This window comes from Strigops habroptila, chromosome 4 (genome assembly GCF_004027225.2).
Source record: "Strigops habroptila isolate Jane chromosome 4, bStrHab1.2.pri, whole genome shotgun sequence".
NCBI lineage: Eukaryota > Metazoa > Chordata > Aves > Psittaciformes > Psittacidae > Strigops > Strigops habroptila.
This window is the reverse complement of record NC_046358.1, coordinates 51,434,954-51,460,657: the sequence shown is the minus strand read 5'-3', so window position 1 is coordinate 51,460,657 and position 25,704 is coordinate 51,434,954. Positions and strand designations below refer to the sequence as shown.

At 40.0% G+C, this 25,704-nt stretch overlaps 1 protein-coding gene across 1 annotated transcript in view; it reads right to left on the bottom strand.

The window, feature by feature from the left end:
• Positions 1-22,883, bottom strand: part of KCNQ1 (potassium voltage-gated channel subfamily Q member 1) — a 350,628-nt gene extending 327,745 nt beyond the window's left edge. The window contains exon 1 of the mRNA XM_030483351.1: positions 22,444-22,883. Within this exon, the coding sequence (XP_030339211.1) occupies positions 22,444-22,835 (392 nt within the window). The 5' untranslated portion in view covers positions 22,836-22,883. The remainder of the gene's footprint in view (positions 1-22,443) is intronic.
• Positions 22,884-25,704: the final 2,821 nt, after the last annotated feature.

Below are 25,704 nucleotides of genomic sequence, written 5' to 3'. Positions count from 1 at the left end.
AATGCACATGTAGAAACAATAAAATACACCCATAAAAAGATGAGTGCCAAGCTTATTAAAGCAGTCCACTTTGCCAGAAATGGCAGCTAGCTCTAAATGTTCTTAGACACCTTTTGCCCATTTTTTTTTTACAGTACAACAGGAGTGCAAACAATCAATGTCCCTAGAAGTCACCACACTAAAAAAATCCAAAACAAAAAGGACATCTGAAACTTTCAATGTGTCTGTTATCTGCATGCACTGCATTTTTCCTTATTCCTGGAATATCATGTATAACACAATACAAGATGGATAAGGAAGGCTATGCTTTGTTGTCGTTTCTGCATCTGTTAAACTAAAAATGTTATGAGCAGGTTATTCTGAACAACAGATATGCCAAACCAAGCAAAAGAAAGCAGAATCTTTCTGAAGGAGAGTTTATCCATTTCTCATGCAGATGCTTTCACAATGCACCACCTCGTTGTTGCTTTCACTTGAAAAGACGTTTAGAAAATAATTTGCAATCACAGGTGACAATAAGGAAGCACAGGGACTCCACTGAACTAGACATCCTACAAGCACACCCAGAATAGAAAGATACTCTCTCCTTTGAGGAAGTCTGGAGTCTAAGAAAAGAAAAAAACTGCAAAAAAGAGGCAGGTAGGGGACTGAAAAGCAACAGCATAATTTTTGCTAGGGACTGGAGGGATTTCTATGTGTCACCAAGTACTCTTCTAGGCATCAAAGGGCAAAAGATGTAACAAGGCACTTGAACAATAAGGTAGACTTGGGAAGAACACATCTAACATCCCGCTTCTTTAGAGAAGCTATGAGAATTGATTATCTGTTCTTCCCTCTCAAAAATGTTGCGAATATATTTAAAAAACAAACAAATAAAACCTAGAAAGTTTTTCTATAGTTTTTAGTCTTTCTTGATGATTGGGTTTTGGGGTTTTTTGTTCATTAGCTGAAAGATACAGGAGTTTAACCTGAATGCATACTCCAAGTTGTTCAAAGAGAGGCACACAAGTGTGTATAGCTTACCTAAGGATATTTTCACTTTATTCATGCTGTTGAAATTTTTTCTTTTGAATTTTGAATCATTAGCATGCATTTATTTTGAGGGCAAATTGACGGTTCTGAAGAAATAAGTTTCTTATTCCAAATTAGGGGTTTAATTAATAATGAAATACTAATTAATTTCTCATTTGCCTGGTTTGAGGAGTCTTAATATATACTTCTACTATCTATTATTATTCTTGACTTTTTTCAATCCTCCTTTCACAAGTGTTTCATTAATATAGGGAAAAGTTCACAAGTGCTTGAACCAAGCATAACAATATGCTTGGAAGTCTAATAATGAGACACAGGTTGCTAGCATTTCTACTTGCTCTCCCTTTTCTCTTCCAAAGTATCCTCCCACTAAGAGAAAAATGAGAGAACAAAATGTAGGCCAAACATAATTTAGTTTCACTGGCCCTGATTTTATGTTACTTCGGGGGGGAACAAAAAAACCAAAACTTTCCAAATTTTTGAGTCAATTTCCACCATCAGAAGACTGTCTTCACAAGAGACTCAATAAGGTGTTCTAGTTCTAGAGTACCTGAAGTATACGTAACCATAGCTATTCAGACTAGATTATTTCGATATAAGTTTTCTTCCTTCAGCAACTGTTGTTACCTCAGCTATTGTAGACCCTGAAACTAGATTTAAACATAACTGTTTCCTATCACCCCAAACAAATGGGAAAAAAACCCAGAACTCTGTTGTCTAAGCAGCAATGAAAATGGCACCTACACTTCATAAAAAATCAATTAAAAAACTGTCCATTAAACACAGTGTATTATTTATACTCTAAACATAAAAGTACAGCTTCCTGTAGCAAACAAAATTACTTAAAGTTCATTTGCTATCACTGCCTGAAGCTTTGCTGATACAAAAGCATACCAGAAAATGAACCACTGACCAGCTGGGTTCCCTGGTCCCTGTTTGCATCAGGCACTTCAAAGGATACAGCCTTGAGAATGACAGATTTCTCAACCTGATCTTTGCCTCAGTTAATATGTTCTCAAGTGAAATATCTGGAAAATATCTCCGAGTTAACAGCACAACAAAACCATTTTTAGTTTGACACAAAAGGAAGCACATTGTTTTTTTCTTTTTCTGGGCACTTTCTTCCAAACAAAGCAAAGGATAGGTTCACACAGGGACTCAAACACTGTTTACATACAGGAGGAAACCAATGATAGTACTACCAGTGTTTAGGAGGTTCATACACTGACAGGTGATGTAGTCTGAGGCTCTGCAACTGCAGTATAGCACTGCAATAATCCTTGAGTGAGATCTACAGTTCTCATTCAAGTAACTCAAGAATTTGGAATAAAGATGCCTTTGGATTTTAAGATGCAGCGATGCAGACAGCAAAGTATATTTCAGCTTAGCACGCTTGCAAATGTGTGTTACAGAAGAGAAGGGAATATGATGATTAACCTTATTAAAGAGTTTCACTGCAATTAGTTGAAAGTTGCATGCATATGGGAATTTATTTGCCAGGCAGCGCAGACATTTACAGCACTAAATTCAAGTTAAGGGAACTATGCCAGCCAGACAAAATTTAGCCATATGCCTACCCATGCTGGCTTCTACATACACAATACAAACACTGCAGCAGTGCATACACAATACCCAATCACCACCAGGTAAACAAACAGTTACCATACTATAGGAACTCATGTGTTTTAAAGAGATCTGAGAGAATGTATAAGCAAAAATTAATAATGGGTTCTGGTCTGCTTTAAGTCTAACCTTGGAGGAATATTTTTCTTGGAGGAGGGTTCAGTTTGATTTTGGGGGCCTCTTATTTACTGAACTTTAGACTTACTAGAGAGATGGTTCCCGCCAGCTGCCTGAAAACCACATAGTAATAGTGGATTCATAAAAGCTTTTGTCACACACCTGAATTCACAGCTTTTAAATGGCTCGAGAGCTAGAGGATTATAAAAGAATGCAGACAGCAGTCTTCAGGTGTGGTAGCTCCATTCAGCAAACACCGAAGAGGCTTTCCAAGCTTTTACACCCCTGTCTCAGCCTCTAGCCACATACTAGAACACTTTCTGTGCTATGGAAACACATAACAAGATGGTAAAGGAAGAGGGATAAACAAGTACCCTCAGCATGTTACTGCACTTATCTGGCCAACAATATTTGAGGGAGTTTGAAGTGCTCTTCAAATAAGGATATCTAGACTTAATAACCTTCCTGTTGGGTTAACTGTGCCACCACACTAACTTTGCTGCTTTAGCTGGTATTACATGAACTTCTGCCCCTTCTTCACTCTGCGTTTCTCCTTGGCTTTCTATCTTCTCTTGTTTTTCCTAAGATATGTATCATACAATCAGAGCAAACATGCCTTTGGCAGGCCCACACAGAAGACCCACAGGTCAAGATGACTGAAAACAAATGAGAGTGCACCTCTTCAGAGGATAAAGTATGTTTGAGTACTTTCTGAATGAACACTTAAACAGTGGCTTTTCATTACTTTTTTTTTTTACTCAACATTTCAAATACTGTACCACACTGAAATAAGCAAGAGTCTGACCTACAGAGAAGAACTAAAATTGAAATAGAAGTTACCACAAAAAATTAAAAAAAAAAAAAAAACCAAAACACAACAACTAAAAACTCTGAAAGCAGAACAGATTGTCATGCATAACTCCCTGGCAGAACTCAGACTGATTTGTTCAGTAGCCTGGAAGCCCCATCCCGCTGGCTGGCCTCTAGGGCTCCACCTTCCCTAGGGGGCAGGTTTCAGCTCACTGGGCTGGCTCCAGGCAAGGTGCCTTTCATAAACATCTGCCGCTAATCTGCTTGCTTACGGCACCTTTCATTCCATGCTCTACACTCTGTTTTAAACAGGATGTGTCCCAGCCTTAGAGAAGATAGCTGTGCTCGAGGCTAGCAAAAAACGAGTTGTTGTTGTGGAGGCCGTCCCATGCTACACTTCATCAGACGACTCCAGCATGATCCCCATTATTTATTGCTTTCATTGCACCTAGTAACCTCTACCATGAAGCAGTGTGGTTTGGTGGTAAACACTGCACACACACACAGAAATTAAAAAATAAATAAAATTTAAAAAGATGGCAGCCTGACTGCAGTTTAAAAGATCAGCTGTGCTCAGATTACAGAACATCTAATATCAGCACAGGCCTGAGAAGGTAAAGACTTGGTGCCTTTCAAAAGGTGCCTACATTCAGCCAATTAACCTTCAGAATATACACTCAGATATTAACAGCTACGTGTATCATACCTTCTGCAGAGCTCGTATTCCTTGAACTCCCAAAAAGTCTCCTGGCTAACAAGGTTGGGTATCTACATGTATTTGTATCATACACTGGGTTAGGGAGAGATTGACTAATCTAGAAGCAGTGCATATATTAAGCATTAACGTTTGCTTTTCAGAGTTTACTTCGACACCAGAGCATTACAAGCAGTTCAGAAAGCATTTGGTTGTCAAGCTGCTGACATTACGGAACTGCTGTTCTGGGTATTTTATGGTAATTACATAGCAGAGATCTGGCATCTTTATTAAAAAGCCACTCCCGTTTCATGAGTAGCAGGAACTGCTTACTCCAAACAAAAATGCAAATCAGTTCCCTGACTAGAACTGTGAATGCTTAGAAAGATTTTGCTCGAAAGGTAAACATTTTTTGTTTCATGTCAGAGAAATAAAAGCTAACAAATACAAGGAAACAGTGAAAGAAAAATTAAACAAGAAGTGAAAAAATACACACCTGTCCATTTAAACAAAGGCGGCAGTGTAGTAATGCTGCCAGGGTACTCTGAACAGACTTGACCTGGTGACCACTTGAAAACTAACTGATTCCACCTCCTGCTTCTGTTTAGTCATGTACAGGTAGCCAGCCAGTAATAGCTTGGCTATGTATTATTCCAGTAGGAGCAATCCTCTTCATAAGCTAACTAAAGAGACAGCAATAGTTAAGCATTTCATAACCCAAAGCTGTTTTAACTATTAAATGCCTCATGCAGGAGGAAGAAAGGGGGGGGGGGGGGGCAAGAAAAAACCCAACATTAAAATCCTGGCAACTGGCAGTCACAAGGAAAAGCAGTTTCCTTCCACTTCAAGCATGGACAGAGTTTAACACAGCAAGTAAACAACTGCTATAGCTTCTCATTGCTGCTTTTTCTAACCTAATACACAACTGCTCTCCCAGCAGTCCAAAGAAGTTTAGAAACATACACACACAAAAAAGGAGAAAAAAAATGCTGAAGGAAGAAGAATGTCAAATTAAAAAGGTATACGTAAAAGGAATGAAAAAGAGAAATGATGTTTGTGTGCTACTTCAAATAACAGACATCAAAATAGCACATTAGCAGACATACACATTTGTAGGAAAGGTAATGGGATCTATTCCCTAAATGTACATGTGTGGCACCAAAATAAAGATGCCCTTGTTTTCACCTTTTAGATGCTGGCAGGAATGTTCTACATATTATTTTCCTCCTCTTCCCCAATTCACTTACATATCTTTTGGCAACAGACAGCCGCAAACAAATTGCCCATCAAAACAACCATCTTCCTTGACCATCTCAACAAAAAGGATGAAGCATTAAACACAAACAGCCACATTCACACTCCTGGTCAAGTCCCATTTAAAGACTTTCAAAGTTGCTAGAAAGTGAGTGAACACAGCTCTCATTTCAAGTCAGTGAGGGACATTCCAACATATCTTCCCTAGCCATGTATGAAAATCCCACCTACATAACACACTGATTACTCTGGGACACAGCTGCTACTTCAGGGGTAAAGCTGAGATCAGAGAAGTGGCTTCCATTGCAGCTACTCCTCATTAATTAAGTGCTGTCAATCTCCTCCTTGGCAGCTGCAATGAAGTACACATTTTTTTCATATCAGCTTCTTGTGTGAAAGTTGCTATTCCAGAGTAATTTTCAAACTAAAATCCAAGGGGAGGTCTTACTACTCTTTTGTTTAAAAGTAGCTCAGATGCACTTTCAATTGCATTTAAAACACCTGCTTGGCATTTCAAAAACCTGCACATCTATCAGTTGCTACTGATCCAGTTGCAGACCCATGTGGAATCTGATGCCTGCTCAAATCCAGCAAGCAAACTTCAAAATAACGTAAAGACATCTCTCACGAGCAAAACCATCTACGGACACTGATGCAACTGTGACTTTATTATCTCTGGCCCAGTTCCCTAAAGCTGGTATGAATTTTGGTTTTAAGTGTGTAGCATAAATATAGGACCATTCAGTGGTCACTAACTTTGAAGTTTCTGTTTTTACATAAATGCATAAGCATGAACACATGTTTAAAAATGCAATCGCAAAAGATTATGTAATACAGAACTTAGTTTCAGCAGCAATGCAAAATAATTACAATATAGCAGCATCTATAGTTCAAAAAAACCTGTCTAAAATCCAAAATCTTAAAAATTGCACTAAGCATCTCCAGTCATTCTTAAAGACTCCATTTTGCATTTCTTTACCTGTTGAATTCAGTTGTTCGATCCAAGTTCTTCCTGAAAACAAAGTATTTCCATGGAATTTAATTTTATATTGAGCAGAATATTCCTTGCCAGGAACATCTCTCTAACACACAGTGTAAAACAGAGTTGCTAATACCAGATGACGTTAAACAAATGGCAACTCTCCACTGCCCAGCAATTAAAATTGATAAGAAGCCTGTGTTCTTCGGAACTTCTTTTCAAGTCTAACAGTAAGCTCTGGAATTGCCAGCCACTGAAGGTTTTTATGACTTTGCTTTTTATGAATGCCTGGCCTAACAGGAGATAAGCGCTTTTGTGCACTTGGCTCGTGTTTGCCCATGATCAAGACTGTTGACTGGGGGTTTATTGCTGTGAAAGATGCCAACAGCACCCCAAGGGCAGATTGGGACATTCCAGCACTTGTCAGAGAGGTGCCAATTTCCCCCTAAATTAAACTCCACTGTGATTTCACAGAGCCACAGCAGTGCTGATAACAGCTTTAGACTTGGATGCCAGGGGAGAGAGCAGTCAGATTGTGCTATTGACGACAGCTAGAACAAACAGCCTGCAATTTCACTTTAACTGGTGGGTCAGGGAGGAAGAAGAATCAAACCTTATCTGTGATACAGTTGTCAGTCAGTCCCTGATGCTACTGCATTAACAGATATCCTGGGGTACTGAAAGCAAAGTGCTGTATATACTGTATATAGTGCAATCTTCGGGCAGGGTAAACTCAGAAGTACAGACTGGGTACCTCTTTGTATTATCACTTGACCTCAGAGCCACAGTAGTAGATGCCGTAAAGACCTACAAGGCATGAAGATCCCTGCCCTAGAAGATTATAAACCATAGTAGCTATGCCTGTTCAGTTAGGTGTAGTGACTACCTCTGTCAGGCTCAGTACCAACTTTGGTCATAACACTGGCTAGAATTGTTAGCACCTATCTCTGCTAACAAGCCCTACTCAGACACTTTGCTAGTGCAGGCACAACCCTACACTGTGCAGCTAGCTTTTGGGCCAGAACCAACTGTGCCCTGCCAGCTGGCACAGGTACAGAGTTTGCATGTATGTTCCCTGTACCTTCATGCTTAACACAGCTTTATCCAGCCTGATCTAGCAGTCACAGCTCAATTATAATCGACTTTCAGGTATAGGAGAGCAGTGAAGACATCTTTTAAAACCATCTAGACTAGTATCAAATTTCTCAGAGATATGAAGCAGAGAGAAAGCTACAGCCAGTAAATCTCATTGTTTCATTCAGGTCCACAGAGTGTTAGAGCTAGTCTCTTCCTCTCCTCTTCTGTAAACAAAGTGATACAAAGCAGCTAATAAAGCTGACTCAGAGGAGTTGTGAGGAAGAAGTAAATTTACAGGCGGTCCTTCTTCCTTAGTGTCTAGGCTATTTTTCTCCATTTCATTTCACATGTTCAAACACTTCAGCTCATTAATATAAAGCAGTCATGTTTACACTTTGAGAATGAAAGCGTACATTGTCTGGCTTTCCCATGGCTATGTTTTCCTTGAATTGCAATAGCAACACTTTCCCTACAAGTATTCTGTAAAAAAAAAAAAAAAAAAAAAAAAAAAAAAAAAAAAAAAAAACAAAACACACACTTCATTCTTCCCTACATTTTTCATAAAATACATGGAAAACCAGGACAAAGTGAAGAAACTATTTCCACCACCACGGCCTCTCTATATAGGAAACCCACTTCTTCAAAGCAGAGCTCAATTACTAAATACCTTTTAAAAGAAAACATGCCCTGTAATACTATTTTATTTTACAAGGTAGGGGCTAATCTCAGTGGTGCATCCAAATTTTACTCTGGTTAATCATTTGCTGCCTATGGGGCACTTTACTCCAATTGATTTAATTTCTGCCTTCAGTTCCTGTCCGAAACTTACACAATTTTCCCACAGCTGTGGTATTCCACAGCCACTGGTCGCTAGAATTCAGAAGACTATAAAGTCTCTTCTACATACCACATGGCTTGAATATTTGGGAGGGGTGGGAGGAGGCAAGAAGCACCACCGTATAAAAGGGACAATGACATTGAAGTCTGCTTAACAAATAGATGTGGTGTTCAGAAAAGAGAGAGACCACAATTCCTATGAACACACACAGCACTTCATTTTAGCAAGAAGCATCATCAGATTGCATTTGTTATGGGAGTGGATGAAACCAAATATACACATGGCTATTATTTTGCTAACCCTGCAAGACTGCTTTTCTTCCTTCCTTCTGAAACTGCATTCATCCTGAAGCCAGGTGCAGCCAGTACACTCACAGCTAGCGGCAGTTGATGGATTGGATCAAGCTCCCTATTACTGAGTTTTGGATCATTAAGTAAACAATTTTAAATGAAGCTGTATTGATTTTTTTTTTTCTCTCCCTCTACACAGGTGGCAACTGAAACATGAGGAGCTCATAAAAACATCCCTTTTAACAGAGGAGATATAATTGATCTATGATTCTATGATTTAAACAAACAGGAGGCATGACTAATTAATTCTTCTAAAACTTAAGATCAGTTAAGAGCAAAACTTGAGTTTAATCTCATGCCTTGAGTTCGTATTTGTAAAAAAGGACAGAATGATGGCCTCAATCTCCATTATAATGATTTTTGCAAAGTGCTTGGTAACACTCAGAGTTGTGTACATATATATATGCACACCTAGGTGCACATATTAGCACACAGTCTGGAACATCATGTAGCTTTACTGCACATCAGAGATTTACCTGACAAAGAACTAGAACAAAAAATCCATTATTATTTCTTTATTCAGCTGCAGCAACAGGAAGTCTGTTTTTATTAAATATCTGGATGACATTTTTGCCTTTGCCTCCCTAGGCTTTTATTGATAAAATTATCAATTCAACATAGGCAAGCACTAGTTAAAAACATCTATAAAGCTTCAGTGTGGGGAAGGAGAATTACAAAGTTAAAATCAAATTAATGTTCTTACTTTTTATATTTTTTCTTTAAATCAGAAAAAATAAAAAAAAATAGAACATACATTTGTGGATTTTTTTCCCAAAAAAAATTTACACAGGAAAAAGGTTGCTAAGCAGTAATCAGAGCTCTTGGAAACAGAAATTACACATACAATCCAACCACTGTAGATATACAGGCAGCTCACCATAAGCTGTTGCAGTTTTGTCATATTTGGCAAGTGAATCCATGTGGTGTTCCCTCTACTCAGGACACAAGTATATCTGATGAAAGGTTTATCTTTCCTTTCGACTCCTTATCAAATACAGAATTCAGTGCAAATAAATTCTTGTGGGAAAGAGGGCAAGAGAGTGGATACAGTGGAGTTTCAGCATCTCAGAAGTCTTCAGCTGACAGTAGATAATGTTATTAAACATAGTCAGAAATGGTTCTCGATTAACAGTTTCAACTAGCAGCTTCCACATACTGAGTCCTACTCGTAGGCAAAACTCAGCGTCCTTCAGACCAACAATAACCCCAGAACCACTCAGTGAAGCACCACACAAGCTCTAAACACAGGTGCAAAAGCACAAAACTTGATAAAGGTAAGGATACTGCTCCAGGTCATGTTTGACAGGTCACCGAAAAAGGAGACAGTAAGATAATCAGGTATGTTGAATTCTGGTGAATTTTGACAACAGAAGGATACTTCATTTCTGCAGCCTCATGACAGATCTTAACATCGTGCATTAACTCAGACCCTGCAGAGAGATTACTAAATTCTTTGATCTCTTTCAGCTTAACACAGATGACCTTGAGGATTACTGAGAAGGCCTGAGTTTGTCTGCCATGAAGCATCATACAAGTGCATACCACCACATACATATCTGTGACAACCAAGGAGTATCTTGTTACAGCAACTCCTGCACACAGCTACATCTCAGCTGGAGAAGGACTAGCCACTAGTACGTCAAAAGTCATGTCAATTAACCCTAGGGACTAAGCAAGAGACCGTGCAATTTTGCCACCAGTTCATTTATTACAATGCAACTCTTGATGCTGGGTAACCTGTCTTGGTGCTTAAAGCTTGCAGGGACGAGATTCTATAGTCTTTCCAGGCAACGCAGTTCATTGCTCCACTATCCCTTCCATGCAACAGGAGAAATTCAGAGTATGCTTTAAAGACCATTACTTCTTATCTAATTAATCTGAAATGAAGAACAGATTTTTTTTCCTCCTACCTAGGGCAGTCTTTTTTTGAAGACTTCAAGTCATCCACCTCCCACTGTTGTTCTTTATGCTAAGCTACCTTTCCTCCAATCACAATGTCATGTTTTCTAATCCTTGGGTGGCTCTTATTTTCCCCCAGACAGGTTTTGGGGTTTTTTTTCAGTTGGTCTACACCTTTGCTGAAATACTGTACTCACAATTTCCATTTCTTAGCCACACAGTACCAATTTCATCAACAAACCATGTTCATAAGCAAACAAGGGAAGTATCAAAAATCTGATAAAAGATATATATGGCAACATCTGGTTTTGCTCTAGCCACAAAACCTTTTACTCCATCACTGCCTGAAATTAAACTGACAGATTATTGGGTTTTGACCAATCCATGTTAACTGTGTATACTGTATAAACTAACAAACTGATTTCCTTCAAGTGCTTCGAGTACTTGCTAAGTAGTTTGCAGCTGAATACCTCAAGAGAAGAATCACATGGCACTTTGCATACATTATTTCAATAATGACAAAGACAGGCCACATACAGATTTGTTTGAAGAGAAAGGCATTCAATATAAAACTTTCCTCAGAAAAAGGAGACACCTCATCAGAGGCTAACAGCTAGTATCAAAACCTACTTGAAGGTTACCTACACTATTTTATAAGTGATATAAGCTAGTGTCCCCTTTACTATTACACATACTATCCACTGAAAATTTCTAGAGATTATGCTTTTCTTATAGTACATCCCATTTTCTCACGGTCTGCTCAATTTCTCAGTCTTGCTTTACAGTGAAACTTAATGAATGTATAATGTTCTATATTAAAGCCACACAAAAAAACCTGCCATGAATTCATCAAGAAATAACCTCATTGTTTGACAATCAGAATGCAACAAGCCAACAAGCAATTCACATGCCCAAGAAGAGCAAGCATTAACACATTACAACCTTGCATTGCTGCAAAACCTGCAGAATCTGAAAGGCTTGTTTTCTCCCTCATTCTTGTAGCATTTTTCTCATTTTTATGGTTTGAATACGGAGTTGACCAAATAAGATCATGTCATAATAGTAAATAAAAACTATGAAAAGGTGCCTTGAATGAAGAGAACTATGAAGGCATACAACTAACATAACTGTTGAAGAATCAGATGTCTGTGCCTGTCATACTTTATATACTGTTGAAACAGGGAGCTCAAACTGTTTCGTGCTAGGATGCTAGATGATCTGCTGACATAGAAAACATCAAGTGAGCAGGTTTATTTTGTGTGAAGTGCTGAGATAATCCATTATCAATACTTTCTGGGTCACAGATAACAGCATACAAGTTCACTCATACTACAGATACAGCAGTACACATTTATTTATTTACTCATTGTCAGGTTTGACTGCATTTCAGCATCTTCTAAGACAAGATGAGCTAAGAAAGCTCAAGCTAAGAAAACCAAACAAATCAAATAACCTCAACTAAATCTACTCAGGAAAAATATTGAGGGGAAAAATAACTAAGGACTATTTGCCAAAGTTTGTAAAGGACAGATAAAGCCTTCGTTCTATAGAATACAAACACCACTGATTCTTAACATGATCAGCACAGGGCGTTCTCTTTTTTTGAAGCCATAGGACAGAAGATCTTTTCTCTTGTCTCTGTCCCCTATCTCCATTGTCCTGTACAGATAATTGGGCAGAGGCACTTGAAGGGTGTAAAAATGAGATTAGCAAGTATTTCCTACTTCTAGCCAATTCCAGCCCATCAGACAATGTAGTTTTTCTGGGAAGGGTATAGCTGCTGCAGGAACAAACATATTCTTTGAAGGTAATTCCTTACTTTGCAGAAGGAAGATACTTTTACTACAAAGGCTGCAGCCCTTGTTGGACTAGGGATGAGCAAGGGTTCTGTAATCTTTGCAAGCAATACCATGAACTCTGCTATTAAACCTAGTGTCTGGAGAGAATCCAGGGAAGTAACATGATGATTTACATTCTGTTCTCAAATTGTGAGCCAATTTTCTTCCCTATCCAACCCATATAAAATTATGTAATATTAACACTGCAAGGAAAAAATATTGTTAAAAAATGAAAAAAGTTAACTGTATCCCCAAGACTTGAGGGAGTACATTTGCAGAGGAAACTAGGGACTTCTGACCACTGGAGATACACATATCCAAGCTAGGGGAATCTTCCTGTGCTAGTTCAAGACTGCTGCCTGGTAGTGAGCAGCCTATTGCAAGTGTGACCACTCTATGGTCTAAAAAGAGGGGACAAGCCTGTGTTCTTGCCCAGCCTAGAACACATGCAAGTAGGGAAAGACATATGAAGACCATTTATTTTTAGAAATCTATAACAACACTGTTGGTCATATGGTGAAATATCTGGGTAAATATGTTATGTAACTTATTTACTACAGGAAACAGACAACAGCCATACGGACAAAGCAAAAGTTCATCTGGCAAGTGATTTTAATTGTCCTAATATGGAGATGTATATACAAGGGGTTCTCTTTACTAGTTGGTCCTTACCTTTTATCTTTACTAGTTGCTCCCATTGGAAAGCAAATACTATTCATATAGTGAAATCAAACATATGAAGATCACTTCTTGCAGAATTACAGATATTACTTTAACAAATGTATTGTACCTTTCTATTATTGCGAAAGAAAATGCATGCTTTATTTTTTTCAGGGTATGTTAGAGAAAAGCTAATAGATGATAAACAAGAGCTCAACCCTTTAGGACAAATAAAGATAAAGATTTTCTACCATTTCAAGATCTTAGCTCATTAAGAATGGTATCTTTCTCACCTGAAGTAAGCACTAGTCAAGTTATACAACAAAGCATTTACATGTTAAATAACCCCAGCAGAAAAAGTTACATAAAAGGGATTTTATAGTAAGGAGTAAAATCTTTCAGTTTTCTATTATAAATATGACAGAATTGTACTGTCAAATGACATAAGTCCATTGACACTAGCAAAACGTGTGACATTTATGTTCCTATTGAAAACTTTATTATGAGATTCAAAGATCAGAATCAATATTAGCAGAAGCAGAAGAAACTTCAAAGGATGCAGAAATCCTGTCCTAGATTTATTTTGGCTTTAGTTAACATTCTTCATAAAATACTAAAACATCACATTGATTGTGAAGAACATATGAGAAAAACTATACAGACCTACTCTAGGCACAATGCTAGAAATACCTAAAGGGCACCTAACAATTTGCAGTATAGTTTCCTACTTTCAGTAGTTTATAGGTTTCAAAATGATAAAAATTATAAAATTCCAAGGCTCCAGTTTGAGTGCTTGATGCATTCTCTGCATAAACTCCCACACAGAGACACATACTTTTTTTAAACTCTAAAGAGAATTCAGCCAGTTTTGAGAAAATATGTGTTCATTACACCACTGGCAGTTCTGACACTAAAGCAGTTCAAAGAAAAAGCTTGCTTTTGTCATAGTGGTTTTCCCAAGCTTTAAGAAATCACTGACTTCCCCTGTGCTTGCCTAGTTTTTACTGTAATTTTTCCAGGTTCTAAGTTTTTGGTTGTAAAGTGAGGGTGTTAAGGGAGGAAACTGCAATTTCAGAAGTGTGGGAAAGCCCTTTGGAGTTTTATAAGTTTTTTCATTGTTGTTTTCAGCTTTTTTGTTTGTTTGTTTAGGGTTTTGGTGGGTTTTTTTGGGCAGGGGGTTGGGGTTTTTTTGATTGTTCTTTTTAAGTACTTACACTATACCTACATACTTACCCAGGCCCTGCTTTGCACTCTGTGCAATTTCTCCCAGCTCTGTGAACATAGAAAACAGCTGTTACTTTACTATTCTGTACCATTAGGCGGGGGAAAATTGAAGATGAAAATCCATGTGTCCTCAAAAATTGATCATGCCAGACAAGGGAAAAGTTCACACCAAGCACCTATCTAGTCCTCTAGGTGAGCACTAACTGATGGCCAAAGAAAATTACTTGATTTAGAGCAGCTTTAGAATTTCCTATTTATTTAAAAAGAATAAAAAAAAATAAAAAATCACCACTATCTAAAGACTTTAAATAACATTAAGTTTGCCTACTAAAGCATTGAACACTTCCTCTATTATTTAAAAAAATATTTATGTACACACACATATATATCTTTCTGGTAGGAGGTAAAATACAGTAGCTACTATCATAGTAGAAGCTTGCAAACACATGTGCTCTCCCATTATCATTACTGGTATTACAATGGTTCTCACAGGCCATTATGCCAGATGAAGCATGACTGTATGAGGAGACCAAGTACCTTACCTTACCTAAAAACTCACTAATCTACACATTCATCTTCTGTAACTCAGCCTACCCATCAGGTTTATTTGCAACTGGCAACTTTCCAGTGCATTTGAATTTGAGTTGGACCTCTTAGTGGCAGACAGAAAACACCTTGCCCCCAACAAGACACTATTTTCCATCTGGAATAGAATGAGCAAGTGTTCACAGCTTTTGTGTTCAGCAACTAATGCACATTAAACTATTAACACACAAAATTAATGAGGTACTGCCAAGTTTAAAGTCAGCAAAGCACTGTGCCTGTGCATAGTTCCCTACAGCATATGTTGGCATCATTGTTTGTAATACATCCAGCGCTCAGGCATTTGGAGCGCAGCCTAATTAGTTCACTGCAATTGAATCTCAACTCTAGCCTTGATTCAGTGGCAATTAAAGTTTTGAAAGAGGCCTATCTACACAGCCTTGCACGTTTTTTCCCTGGCACTTGAAGAGCCAGGGCAAGGAAGTGTGCCAGAATTGCCCAACCAACCATTTGACAGACACACAGAAACGTGAATACTGCACTTACTGGTTTTCTTAAGATCATTCATGTGCAACTTTTAAAGGTAGAATAATTCTTTTCCTGGAGGAACATAAACACCAGAGAAGGACTTGCAATGTTATACTGGAAGGATGATAGGAAAAGAGAAAAGGCCTACCCCCAGGAAAGCCTGCCCAAATTTAATACATTTGTAACTTTTATGTGTGCATTCCACTAAGTTGTTTCTCCACTGCACATAACCTGTCTCCACTAAGCATTAGTGTCCAGAAGTTTACAGCCTTCTACATCCATCAGCCATTTGGAAACCTAAACATCAGTATAATCACGAAGTCTCTTTACCCCCACAGAATTCCCTCCCCTTATGGAGCTTTTGTGTCTGCCTGCAGACCACAGGTCAAGATGACACTCAACAAGTTTTTTCCAAGTATCTGACCATACCATGCTATGCATTTCAGAACAGAAACTGAATTTTTGTAATTATTGCTAGAGATGTCGTCTGCCTTCAAAAGGCATTTTAATTAGAAGATAGCCAGCTTTTCACCTTCCTTCCCTTTCAACAATAAAAACACGTTTCCACAATCATTGTCATGCAGCAATCATTTAATGGGACAAATGACGCAAAGATGGTGGTTTAGTCAAAGTGACTTCCAGGCATTACCTACTAGTGGTTGACATTCTTATTCCAAGAACTTCTACTATCCCACTGGCAGAGAGAAACGGGGACCCCTCCTGACCTGTAACTATGCTGTCACTCCTGAGATGTTGGCACAGATTTGAATAGGTCTCAGCCACACGATAGCCAGACAGTCCTCAGCAAAAATGAAACTTCTGTCAAGTTACAGGTAGGGAAACATGGCACAAGGCAAGAGTGGAAAGCTGTATACTGGCTAATCCAAATACTATCTCTATCACATAAGTCCCAAAGAGGCACCTTCATGCAATATTGTAGCTAAGGGGCTGCACTGTGGCATGCAGCAGGGAAGGAGGAAGCAGCAAAACCTTTGAGTCACTTCTCCATCTTACCTGTATACCAAATTTGACAAGACTCAAAACTTCAATGCCTGGCTGATCAGCAAACAGGGCTGACCCTGCAACAGCAACTTCTAAGCATTAGCACGCTGTCTTACATGTACGACCAGCTACGACAATGGGACAGGAAAAAGGTCTTCCCTTCTCCCTGGGAATACGTCAAGTTGGCTTTCTAATCCCTTTTTCTCTCAGATAAAATTGTTACCAAACCTATTAATCAATACACGGTGCTACGTTGCAAAAATGTCCACTCTGCTGCAAATCAAAATGCTAGACTGTGGAGCAGGGCCAGGGGGTGGGAGGGAAGCTACAAATATCACCTTATTTCCACTTCATTTTTCCCCAATTGTAGACCTTGAGCATGTGTGCAACCTCGAAGATCTATATAAACTTTTTATACAGCACAGCACAGCTGTAACACACCCTGCTCTTGCAAATATGAAGTGACAAAGTGGCAGATTCCTAGTATTACAATTGTATCTCGCATGAAGGGATGGGAATACCAGGCTACAGTAATACAGAAAAAAAAACCAAACCAACAAACCCCACTAAATGCTGGTTGCAAGCAATAGGAGCTCAGAGACAAAAGTCATATAGAAATAAAACAAACATTTGTTCACATCAGCCTCTGCATGTCAAGAAGCATAATCTCTCTCTCAAACGTGCCAAGACAAAGGGGCCAATTCGACCTCAACTAAACTACCTCCTTCTTGACAAGCCAAAGATAAACCTGGGTCATCCTGCAATTGACTGTAGCAGAAAGAATACAGAATGACCGTATCAAATTATTTTTCTTTCCTTCCACTTAGAAAAATCATGCTTATTTTGGAAGATTTAAATCTCCTTTCTAAAATAGAAGTAATAATCTGAAAGTCTGGCTCCAAGCCACAAAAATCTCTCAACATCCCAATGTTTATACCCAAAACATAGTACTTCGTATGTTTTGCCTCTTTTTTTTTTTTTCCCCACTCAGTTTACTCAGTCTGAAAGAAAACTTTGTCAAGTGTGAGCACAAGCACACAGTAATTATTTTATGGATCTTTTTTCTTCCTCAACAGTTTACACACCGAGTATGTACCAGCGGGTTTGGAAGCGTTTGCAGTACACTTGGAAACATGACAAAAATGGGATTTTAAGTTGGAGTTATGCATCTTCCTCACAGTATTGTATGTAAACAGCACTATGTAAACACCACGTTGACTTTAATAATTGATTACTGTAAGTCCTGATACACATGCAACTGGAATATTCTATCTACCCTTGCTTCTTATCTTTGCATGAGTACACACACAGCCACACTTCTGAGAGTTTGCCTGCTTCTAGAGACCAGTCTCCCAAATCTCAACCACTAGCCAGTCCAAGCTTATGTAAACATCTTGGGGTTCGAACAAACTTAATGACAATCATTGCTGATTAAACCAAATGTATACAAAGGCAAAGTAAATTGAAACAGGTACACGCATGCAAAGATAAGATAGAAGCTGATTATCTTGCATGGCATCAAAGGAAAGCTGCCATACCGGAACAGACCAATGGTCCATAGGTTTCCAAATTGTTCCTTCCAGTAACGGCCAACACTTCAAAGAACAACATGCAGTGTATGCTGCCAGAAATCATTATTTGCCATACTGAGAACAAGAGAAATCACCAGAAAGCTCATAACTTAAATTTCTTCAGGCACATTTTAAAATGTTTTATTTTTAACTACTTAAAGAGGGTGATAAGAAGCTCTTCCCTCATGCAGCCTAATTTTTTTTTTTTTTTTTTTTTTAGATATCTAAAGACTTCACTTATTCTTTACAGCCGTTTCCCACGCTGGGACAGAGTCTCAGGATTTCAGCGGACCACTCTGAGGAAAAAATTTAAGCTTCTTTTGTCCCTCCACCTCTCTTCACATAGCCTGAAAACTTGACTCGTTAAGGCCACAGAACATTTCACCTCTCAAAGCCACTATGCCAAGGTGCACACCATGATAAGTGTGATAAGATGCCCTAGCTCCGAAGGTCGTTGAGAACAGTGGCACTCAGTCATTTCCTCACTTCTGACAGCCAAGGGGGGGTCTGGTGGCTCTGGCAGGACATTACCATACATGCAGCCGTACCACAGGGCAATCTCTTGCCTGCAAAATACAAGTTTCCAAGCAACCACCAGTTGTGTTTGCAGAAGCGACACACGTAAATCTTCAGCTATCTAGCATAATTCACTTGCACTGGTAGAATTAGGTGTACATATACTATATACTTCATATAATGAAGTTTAATACAACAATGTTTTTTTGAGTGGTAAATTAATAACCAATTCCTCATTCCTTCTCACCACAGAGACTATTCCCACAGCCTATAAATATCTAATGTGAGGTACAATAATTCATTTCTTAGTCTGCTCACTTGAGATGATTCTGTTCTTTAGTCTGAGAAAATAAGTGTCAGAAAAGACCTATGCAGAGTTCAATTGATTTAATCAGCAACTGTGATATCCAATTATCCTGGAAGATTAAAAACATCAACAAGAGAGAAAGCATATACATTTTGCATCATGGAACACAAGTATTGCAGCTGTTTTTGAAAGAAATAATTCAGAAGTAAACAAGGTCACTGGCCTGATCTAGTCCAGCAACCCTCTATTGCTGTACAAGATAATGAGATTCTATCCTTTAGATCAAACAATACACAAGGGGCTTTGCTGCACACCAAAACACACAGCAATCTAAACAGTATGAAACAAACATAATGTAGGATCTGAGGATTAAAGCTTGGTATTCAACTTCCCTTTTCTAAGCATTATAATACAAAACTAAAGAAAATCAGTTCTGAATATCAGTTCTTAGCTATTAATATTCTAGATACCACTGGCTAAGATTCCTGAGCAGGAAAAAGGTGACAGGCAATCAGTAGATGTAGCTCTTATCGCTTGATAAACAATGTTTCAACAACCAGCCAGAGATACAGATCCAGAACAAGTAACACTGATTATACCAAGAGTTGCTCCTAAATTTAATCATTTCAGAGTATAATTAAGAACATAGCCACACACTCCACACAACTGAAGAACAGTGGAATAGATAGAATATGAAGAAGCCAGTAGTGCTTGTTGCTCCCATCTTTGGACTAGATCTTGGACAGACCCTCTAATCAGCTTTAGTCTTTATACCCTGATTTAACACCACTCCTGTTCCCTTTTCTTTCCCCTCTGAATCTTTAAGACAGCGACTGAGACCTCCCAGGCAGCTGAAAGCCCCCGGAATAAAGCAGGAGGTAGCCAGCAGAGGGAGTCAGGCAAACAGTCAACAGGCAAATGACATCAGTCTCTTTAGCTCATTTTGGCAGGATAAAACCATCAAGGTCCTTACACATCACAAGGTAAAACCCAGCTTAGCTCTCTATCAATGTCAGTTTGTATATTGACAATAAAAGAATCAAGTTACTTCCTCCAGCGGGAGAGAAGTGCATGTATGATATTGTGCGGGTGGGTGTGTCTTACAACTCCGACTCTTTTTAGCTCTGCAGCTCGTCACCTGTAACCAACTGCTTGCCAAATGCTAGCAAACCACACACAAAAATCAGGTCCCATGCCTCCTCCAGAGTAGAGGCTGAGATACAGCAGCTTCTCTGGATCAGACGAACTGTTTGCCTTGTTAGCTAATTTTCGTAACAAACTTCTTTGTAGCAACTATTAATCTACCAGTACTCAGCATCTGGCTAGCGAGGGCTGTACTCACAGACAGCATTCTCCGGTGCAGCAGAAAGTTAGCATCCCATGAAGTTGCTTTGGAAGCTCAGAAACAAAAGAGTTGGAGAGGTATGGACCAAAGATCAGAAACCTAAAACATTTAACAGGCAAAAAAGTGCAGGCTTATCTAGCACAGAAATAAGGAGAAGTTGGGATGGCTAAGAACAATACAGACTCAATTCCCTCTGCTGGTGGAAATCAGAGTGAGGCTGCCTAAAAACACACACATGGTACTTGCAGATTGCCTTGCAAGAAACATGAGGGTGTTAGTACCCTCTTCTGTCTCTTCAGAGTCCTATAAGAAGGAATTTGCACAATGCTTAGTAAGAGGCTTGAGAATATTTACTGCCATTGTCACCATTGCATCACAAGAGCTCTTCTGGAAAGAGGGGAAATGCTGGGGCTAACACACCATACATGAGTGTGCATTGGAGGGAGACACAGGCAATTACTTCCTGTACATATTACAAGCTCTTTCCTAAAGTAGAAGTACAAAACCTTAATTCTTGCACTGCTAATATTTGGGGAGGGAAGAAGTTAAAATTCAGGCTAGACTCTTAGCTAAATAAAGGGATCTAACAGGTTTTTTCCTAGGATTTTCCTAGGCCCACTGTTAAGATATTGAACACAATTTACTGTCTCTTCTATACATAATTTGAGACACCTGAGGTCAGAAATCATAAAAGACGGCTGCCTAAAACTCCTTTTTAGAGGGAAAAAAACCCCCCAAAACCAACAAAAAACCTCCTATTCCTGAAAGTGGTTTACATTGTTCAACCACAACTATTAGACACTTCATCATTATGGCCATTAGCTGTGTTGTCATCTAATGGCACTGTCATAACACTAAAGAGAATGGAGCCCACAATTATCTCAACAGCTGCACACAGTCATCTCCCAATTAAATACATTCAGATGTTTTCCCTCCACTAAAATGATGTTGGTACCACTTACCTGACTACCTAAAGACTTCAGAATGCTTAAATGTGAAATATAAGCACGCAATCCTGAATTGACTTAAAATAATAGTTACTTCGAAATAGAATTTAAAATCAGAATACAATAATTAGATCATGATTTTTATCAAAGCCTTTTGTCTTAGGATTTAACCATAAAATGTCTTTACCTCTAGCTGTTGTAATAAGCATGTATATGTAGTGTATAAATATACACATTTGTGCATAAATATACACATATCTTTGTGCATGCACACAATAAAGAGACACCACCATCCTGCCTGACCTTATTACCTACATTAACATATGCAAATTGCTCAAGGGTCATGCAAGCCTTCCACAACATCCTGATTAAAAAGTACGGATTTCTCACAGAGACACATGTGGAGATCCTTGTGCACCAGAGATCTATCACATGCTGGCTCAGGGGGGACGCAGCCCTCTATAGTGAATATTATACACAAACTAGTTTTCAATGTGCCCGCAGCTAATGTGGTTTCAACATCCTCCAAACGTTGTCATCCTCCTTCCTGTCTAAAAATAACAGCGATGGCATTCGTACCCAACAGGACAAGGAGTTAGAACAAGGGGTAATAAAAGAGGCAAGGAAAAGGAGCTTCACCTGTCTCTTGAGCTCTTCCAACAGGGCTGCAACACTTAACACCACACTTATTCAGTCAAAAACAGATGCAGTGCAGTAAGCTGGAAAATTGGGAGTCACTGCAGTAAAAATTACTAAAGAACAGAGACACTGTTACCTACTTTTTTTCCATGCTCAGAATGAACAATTTATTTCAACTCCCAGGATAACTTTCTGAAGAAAACTGCCCAAAGCCAGCTCCTGATCTACCTGAGATACCCAAGAGCTCCTGAACTGAAATACAGCACTTCTGTTTAAAATAAGAGAAACTTTCCCCTGGAGTGTGACCTTTTGCTGTTGTGCTTCACACCTGTGAAGAAAAATCACCTCAGAGGACTGCATCTGGCAGACGTTCGAGCCTTGAGCACCGGGCTGCTCCTCTGCGGCTCAGGGGACCGCCGGGGCTGCGACGCCGCGGGGGCTGGAAGAACGGGGCACGGCGGCAGCGGCCACCTCACACCCCGGGGACAGCGGGAACGCGTGAGGAGCAGCCCCGGGAGCCCCTCACTCCAATGGCCGCGCCGGGACGCGGATTCCCCGCTCCGGGCAGCCGCGGGGGACGGTACCAGCCGCTGTAACGGGAGCCCGGCGCGGAGCAGGTGGGCCCGGCGGGGAGCGGGGCGGGTACTCACACGGTGAAGTGGTACACGAAGCACTTCCAGCCCGTGGGCCGCTCCAAGAAGTTGTAGACTCTGCCCTGGATGCTGCTGCGGCTCAGCAGGGGCTTACGGAGACTGTAGATGGAGACGCGGGGGTCGAGGCTGACGGGGGGCCGTGGGCAGTCGGCGCTCACCACCACCACCTCGCTCCTCAGGCGCAGCGGTCGCTCCGGCTCCGGGCTGCAGCCCGCCGGCGGCTGCCCACCCTGGGCGGCAGAGAGTGGGGCGTAGTGGGCGTTAGGGGTGCTCTCGGCCAGCTCCAGTGCCGAGGACTTCTTGCCGAGTGTCATGCTGCCTTTCCTGGGCAGCGACAGCCGGCCCAGGCTCCGGCTTTTCTGCTCGCCCGGGGGAGAGCTGGAGGACATAGCTGGCACAGCTCAGGGAAGCCGGGCACGCACGGCGGTGTCACGCCTGCGCTGCCCCAGGGAGCTACAGGCCGGCTCCGGGCGCCCTCTCCCGCCGCCGGCGCTGGCCCAGCCCCCTCGGGGGCGGCTCCTGGCTGGGAAAGGTGAGGGGAAGCCTCGGCGGGGGCGGGCCCGGGTGCAGTTTTGGTGCTGGCCGCCGGGAGGCGCTGCGCTTCCTCAGCGAGGGAGCTGCGGCCTCCGCCCGGCCTCAGCCTCTGCCCCGGCATGGCGCCTCGAGGGCAGTTCCTGCCGCAACCGCGGAGGACACGGGCCGAACAGCTAGCCCTGCGGGAGGCTAGACCCGGTCTGCGTGTCAGGCCACCCTGCTCATTGCTGGCCGCGACCTGTTTCACCTGTCCCCCTGTCACCGACATGGCTACGTGGAGGTGGCCTGTGGTGCAGGAGGTGATACAGCAGGGGCCAGGGAGAAGCACGCCAGCTTCTCTGAAGCCCATCAGGCTTTCCCACCTTCTCAGTCCACTTGGAAACTGTGGGCACCAAGTGCTCCAGTAAGTGTTGCCCAGGCGTGTGTCCTGTCAGTGGCTTGAGCTCCTCGGGTACAACCCGTTACCTCAGATTTAGGACCACCAAAGCCTTTAGGGCTGCGTGCTCTGTCCTTTTTTGCAGAATTTCAGCATCTGGGACTTAGGATCCTCCAGGAGGCTCTTTTAACCTGAGTAACAATAAGGGCCTTGGCCAACAGGCCTTCCAGTCCCTGGTGTAACTGTAACAGAAAGCAGCAAAGTAATTGGACAAATTGTAGAACACAATAAACATAGTTCTGCGAACTTGCATCATGTACAAGTTTGGTCTCACCAACACCAAAAACATTCTGTCTTTGTGGAAGGGTGCGTGTGCTTGGCTGATAATAAGTTATTTTGAGGGCTTTGGATAACTTTGCTGTGTAGTGGAGTAAGTTATGACTGACTTAACTGTGGTGTGAATCGATTTGTCACAGGTTTTGCACCAATTAGTTAACAATTTCTATTCCCAGAGAAAAAGTGAAGGGTGCTTTTTGATCTAGAGTGCTGGTTTGATTTTTATTTTTTTTTTCCTTCTAGCCCAAAATAGAAAAGAACTAGTAAGAGCTATGTTGAGTTCATGGTTGATACTGGTACTTGAACAAGAATGCTGTGCGAAGATAAGGTGCTAAATAAAGTTAAACAAAAACAACCCTGCTAATTGCAGTTCCATTCAAATGTCAGGCTGCACATATGGTTGGGAATTGGGCAAGATCCTTCAGTAGTGTAAACAAGCAAGACTGTGGGCTCTTGTAAACTACTTATTTACACCTGTGAAGGATCTGGCTCCTTCATTAGGAATACAAAACCAGAACTGTTAAAAAGGGAATTTGCAAAACTTGTTTCTAAACCAACAACATAGTAACTAGGCTTTCCCCCTCCTCCACCAGAGCAAGAGTAAACTAGTTTAATAAAAACAGCATTTCAAAGGAAACTTTTCCTGCATCTGTTCAAAATAGAGTCAGGATTCTCTATTTCAAGAAATTGTTATTTCTTTAATAAGCCTGCAAGAAAAATGGCTAATGGAAGAAAGAATGTCATTGCTACCCTTGAAGGCTCCCTGTTTTGAGGACTAGTCTGATAAAGTCTTGATATTAAAGTTAACAAATGTGTTTCTTTATGTAAGTGTTCTACTTTGTTTTAGAGACCAACATATTGTCTGGATTATACAGGACCTTATTCTGAAGCCAGCTGCAAAACATAATTTACAGACTTCAGCAAAACAAGAGGCTGGATGTTCATATGTACATTATGTTGTTCTTCAAAAACTGTTTTCAGAGGCTTTAAAAAAAATATTGTGGCATTATGTTATTTATCCATTGATTAACAGAGACCAGAAACCCCAATATATCCGAACCTAAGAAAATGAAAATTTTGCAGTACTTATGCAATTTCCTTCCAAAACGTTAGATGTATTATGTACTTAAATAGATAAGCAGGGAAAGAAATTGTTAAGAATTAAATTTGATCCTCAGTGTTCAATGAGAAACTGCTCCAAGAAATCCAAGTTTCTTTCAATGATTTTCTCACTGCAAATAAATTCTCAAATATATTCCATAGTCCAATATACTGAAAGTTTTTCGGGCCAGAAATACTTTTATAATTTTTTGGTTTGGACCTCTAACGTTGGCTAAATCTTTCAAAGAATCATCACAGATAAAGAAATTTAAAAATTCCTTTTTTAGTCTATTACTGATGGATTATGACATTTATTTTATATAGGAAAAATAACTGTTAGATGATTCCCAGCTAGTTCATGTTACTGACTGCTAAAACATCTGTCTAGCACAGGTGAAGGGAAGAGCATGCTTAAGTGTCAAATACATGGCTACTTAGTGATGAGAACCCAGGGAATAACTAATATGTACTAAGTTACCAAAACTGTATAATAATTTGCAACATTTTTAAGATGAATACAACATAGTAATGGCGATTTCTGTTTTTTCCTTTCATAAGTAGCCATGTCTTGATATTAATCACAATTCATTTTACAAACAACAGAATTATGTAAGTCGAAGAAGAGAAAAAAATCCAGAGACCACAGTGTATACATGGAAGAGCTAAAAATGGGAAGAGGAGGCAGAGGAGTGTTAAAATATGTTTATGCAGCAATGTAGCCAGGCTTTGACAGTGAAGAGAGTAGGAAAATATGTTGGATAAAGAGTATATAGGTTTTAAATATTAAGATGGAACTACTACACTGAATTGTTTCTTAGAACAATAATAATTTCGTCTATTTTGAGTATATACAGAACTGTAGCAAAATTGATAACAACAATGATATTTATTTCACAGTTTACAAGTACTGT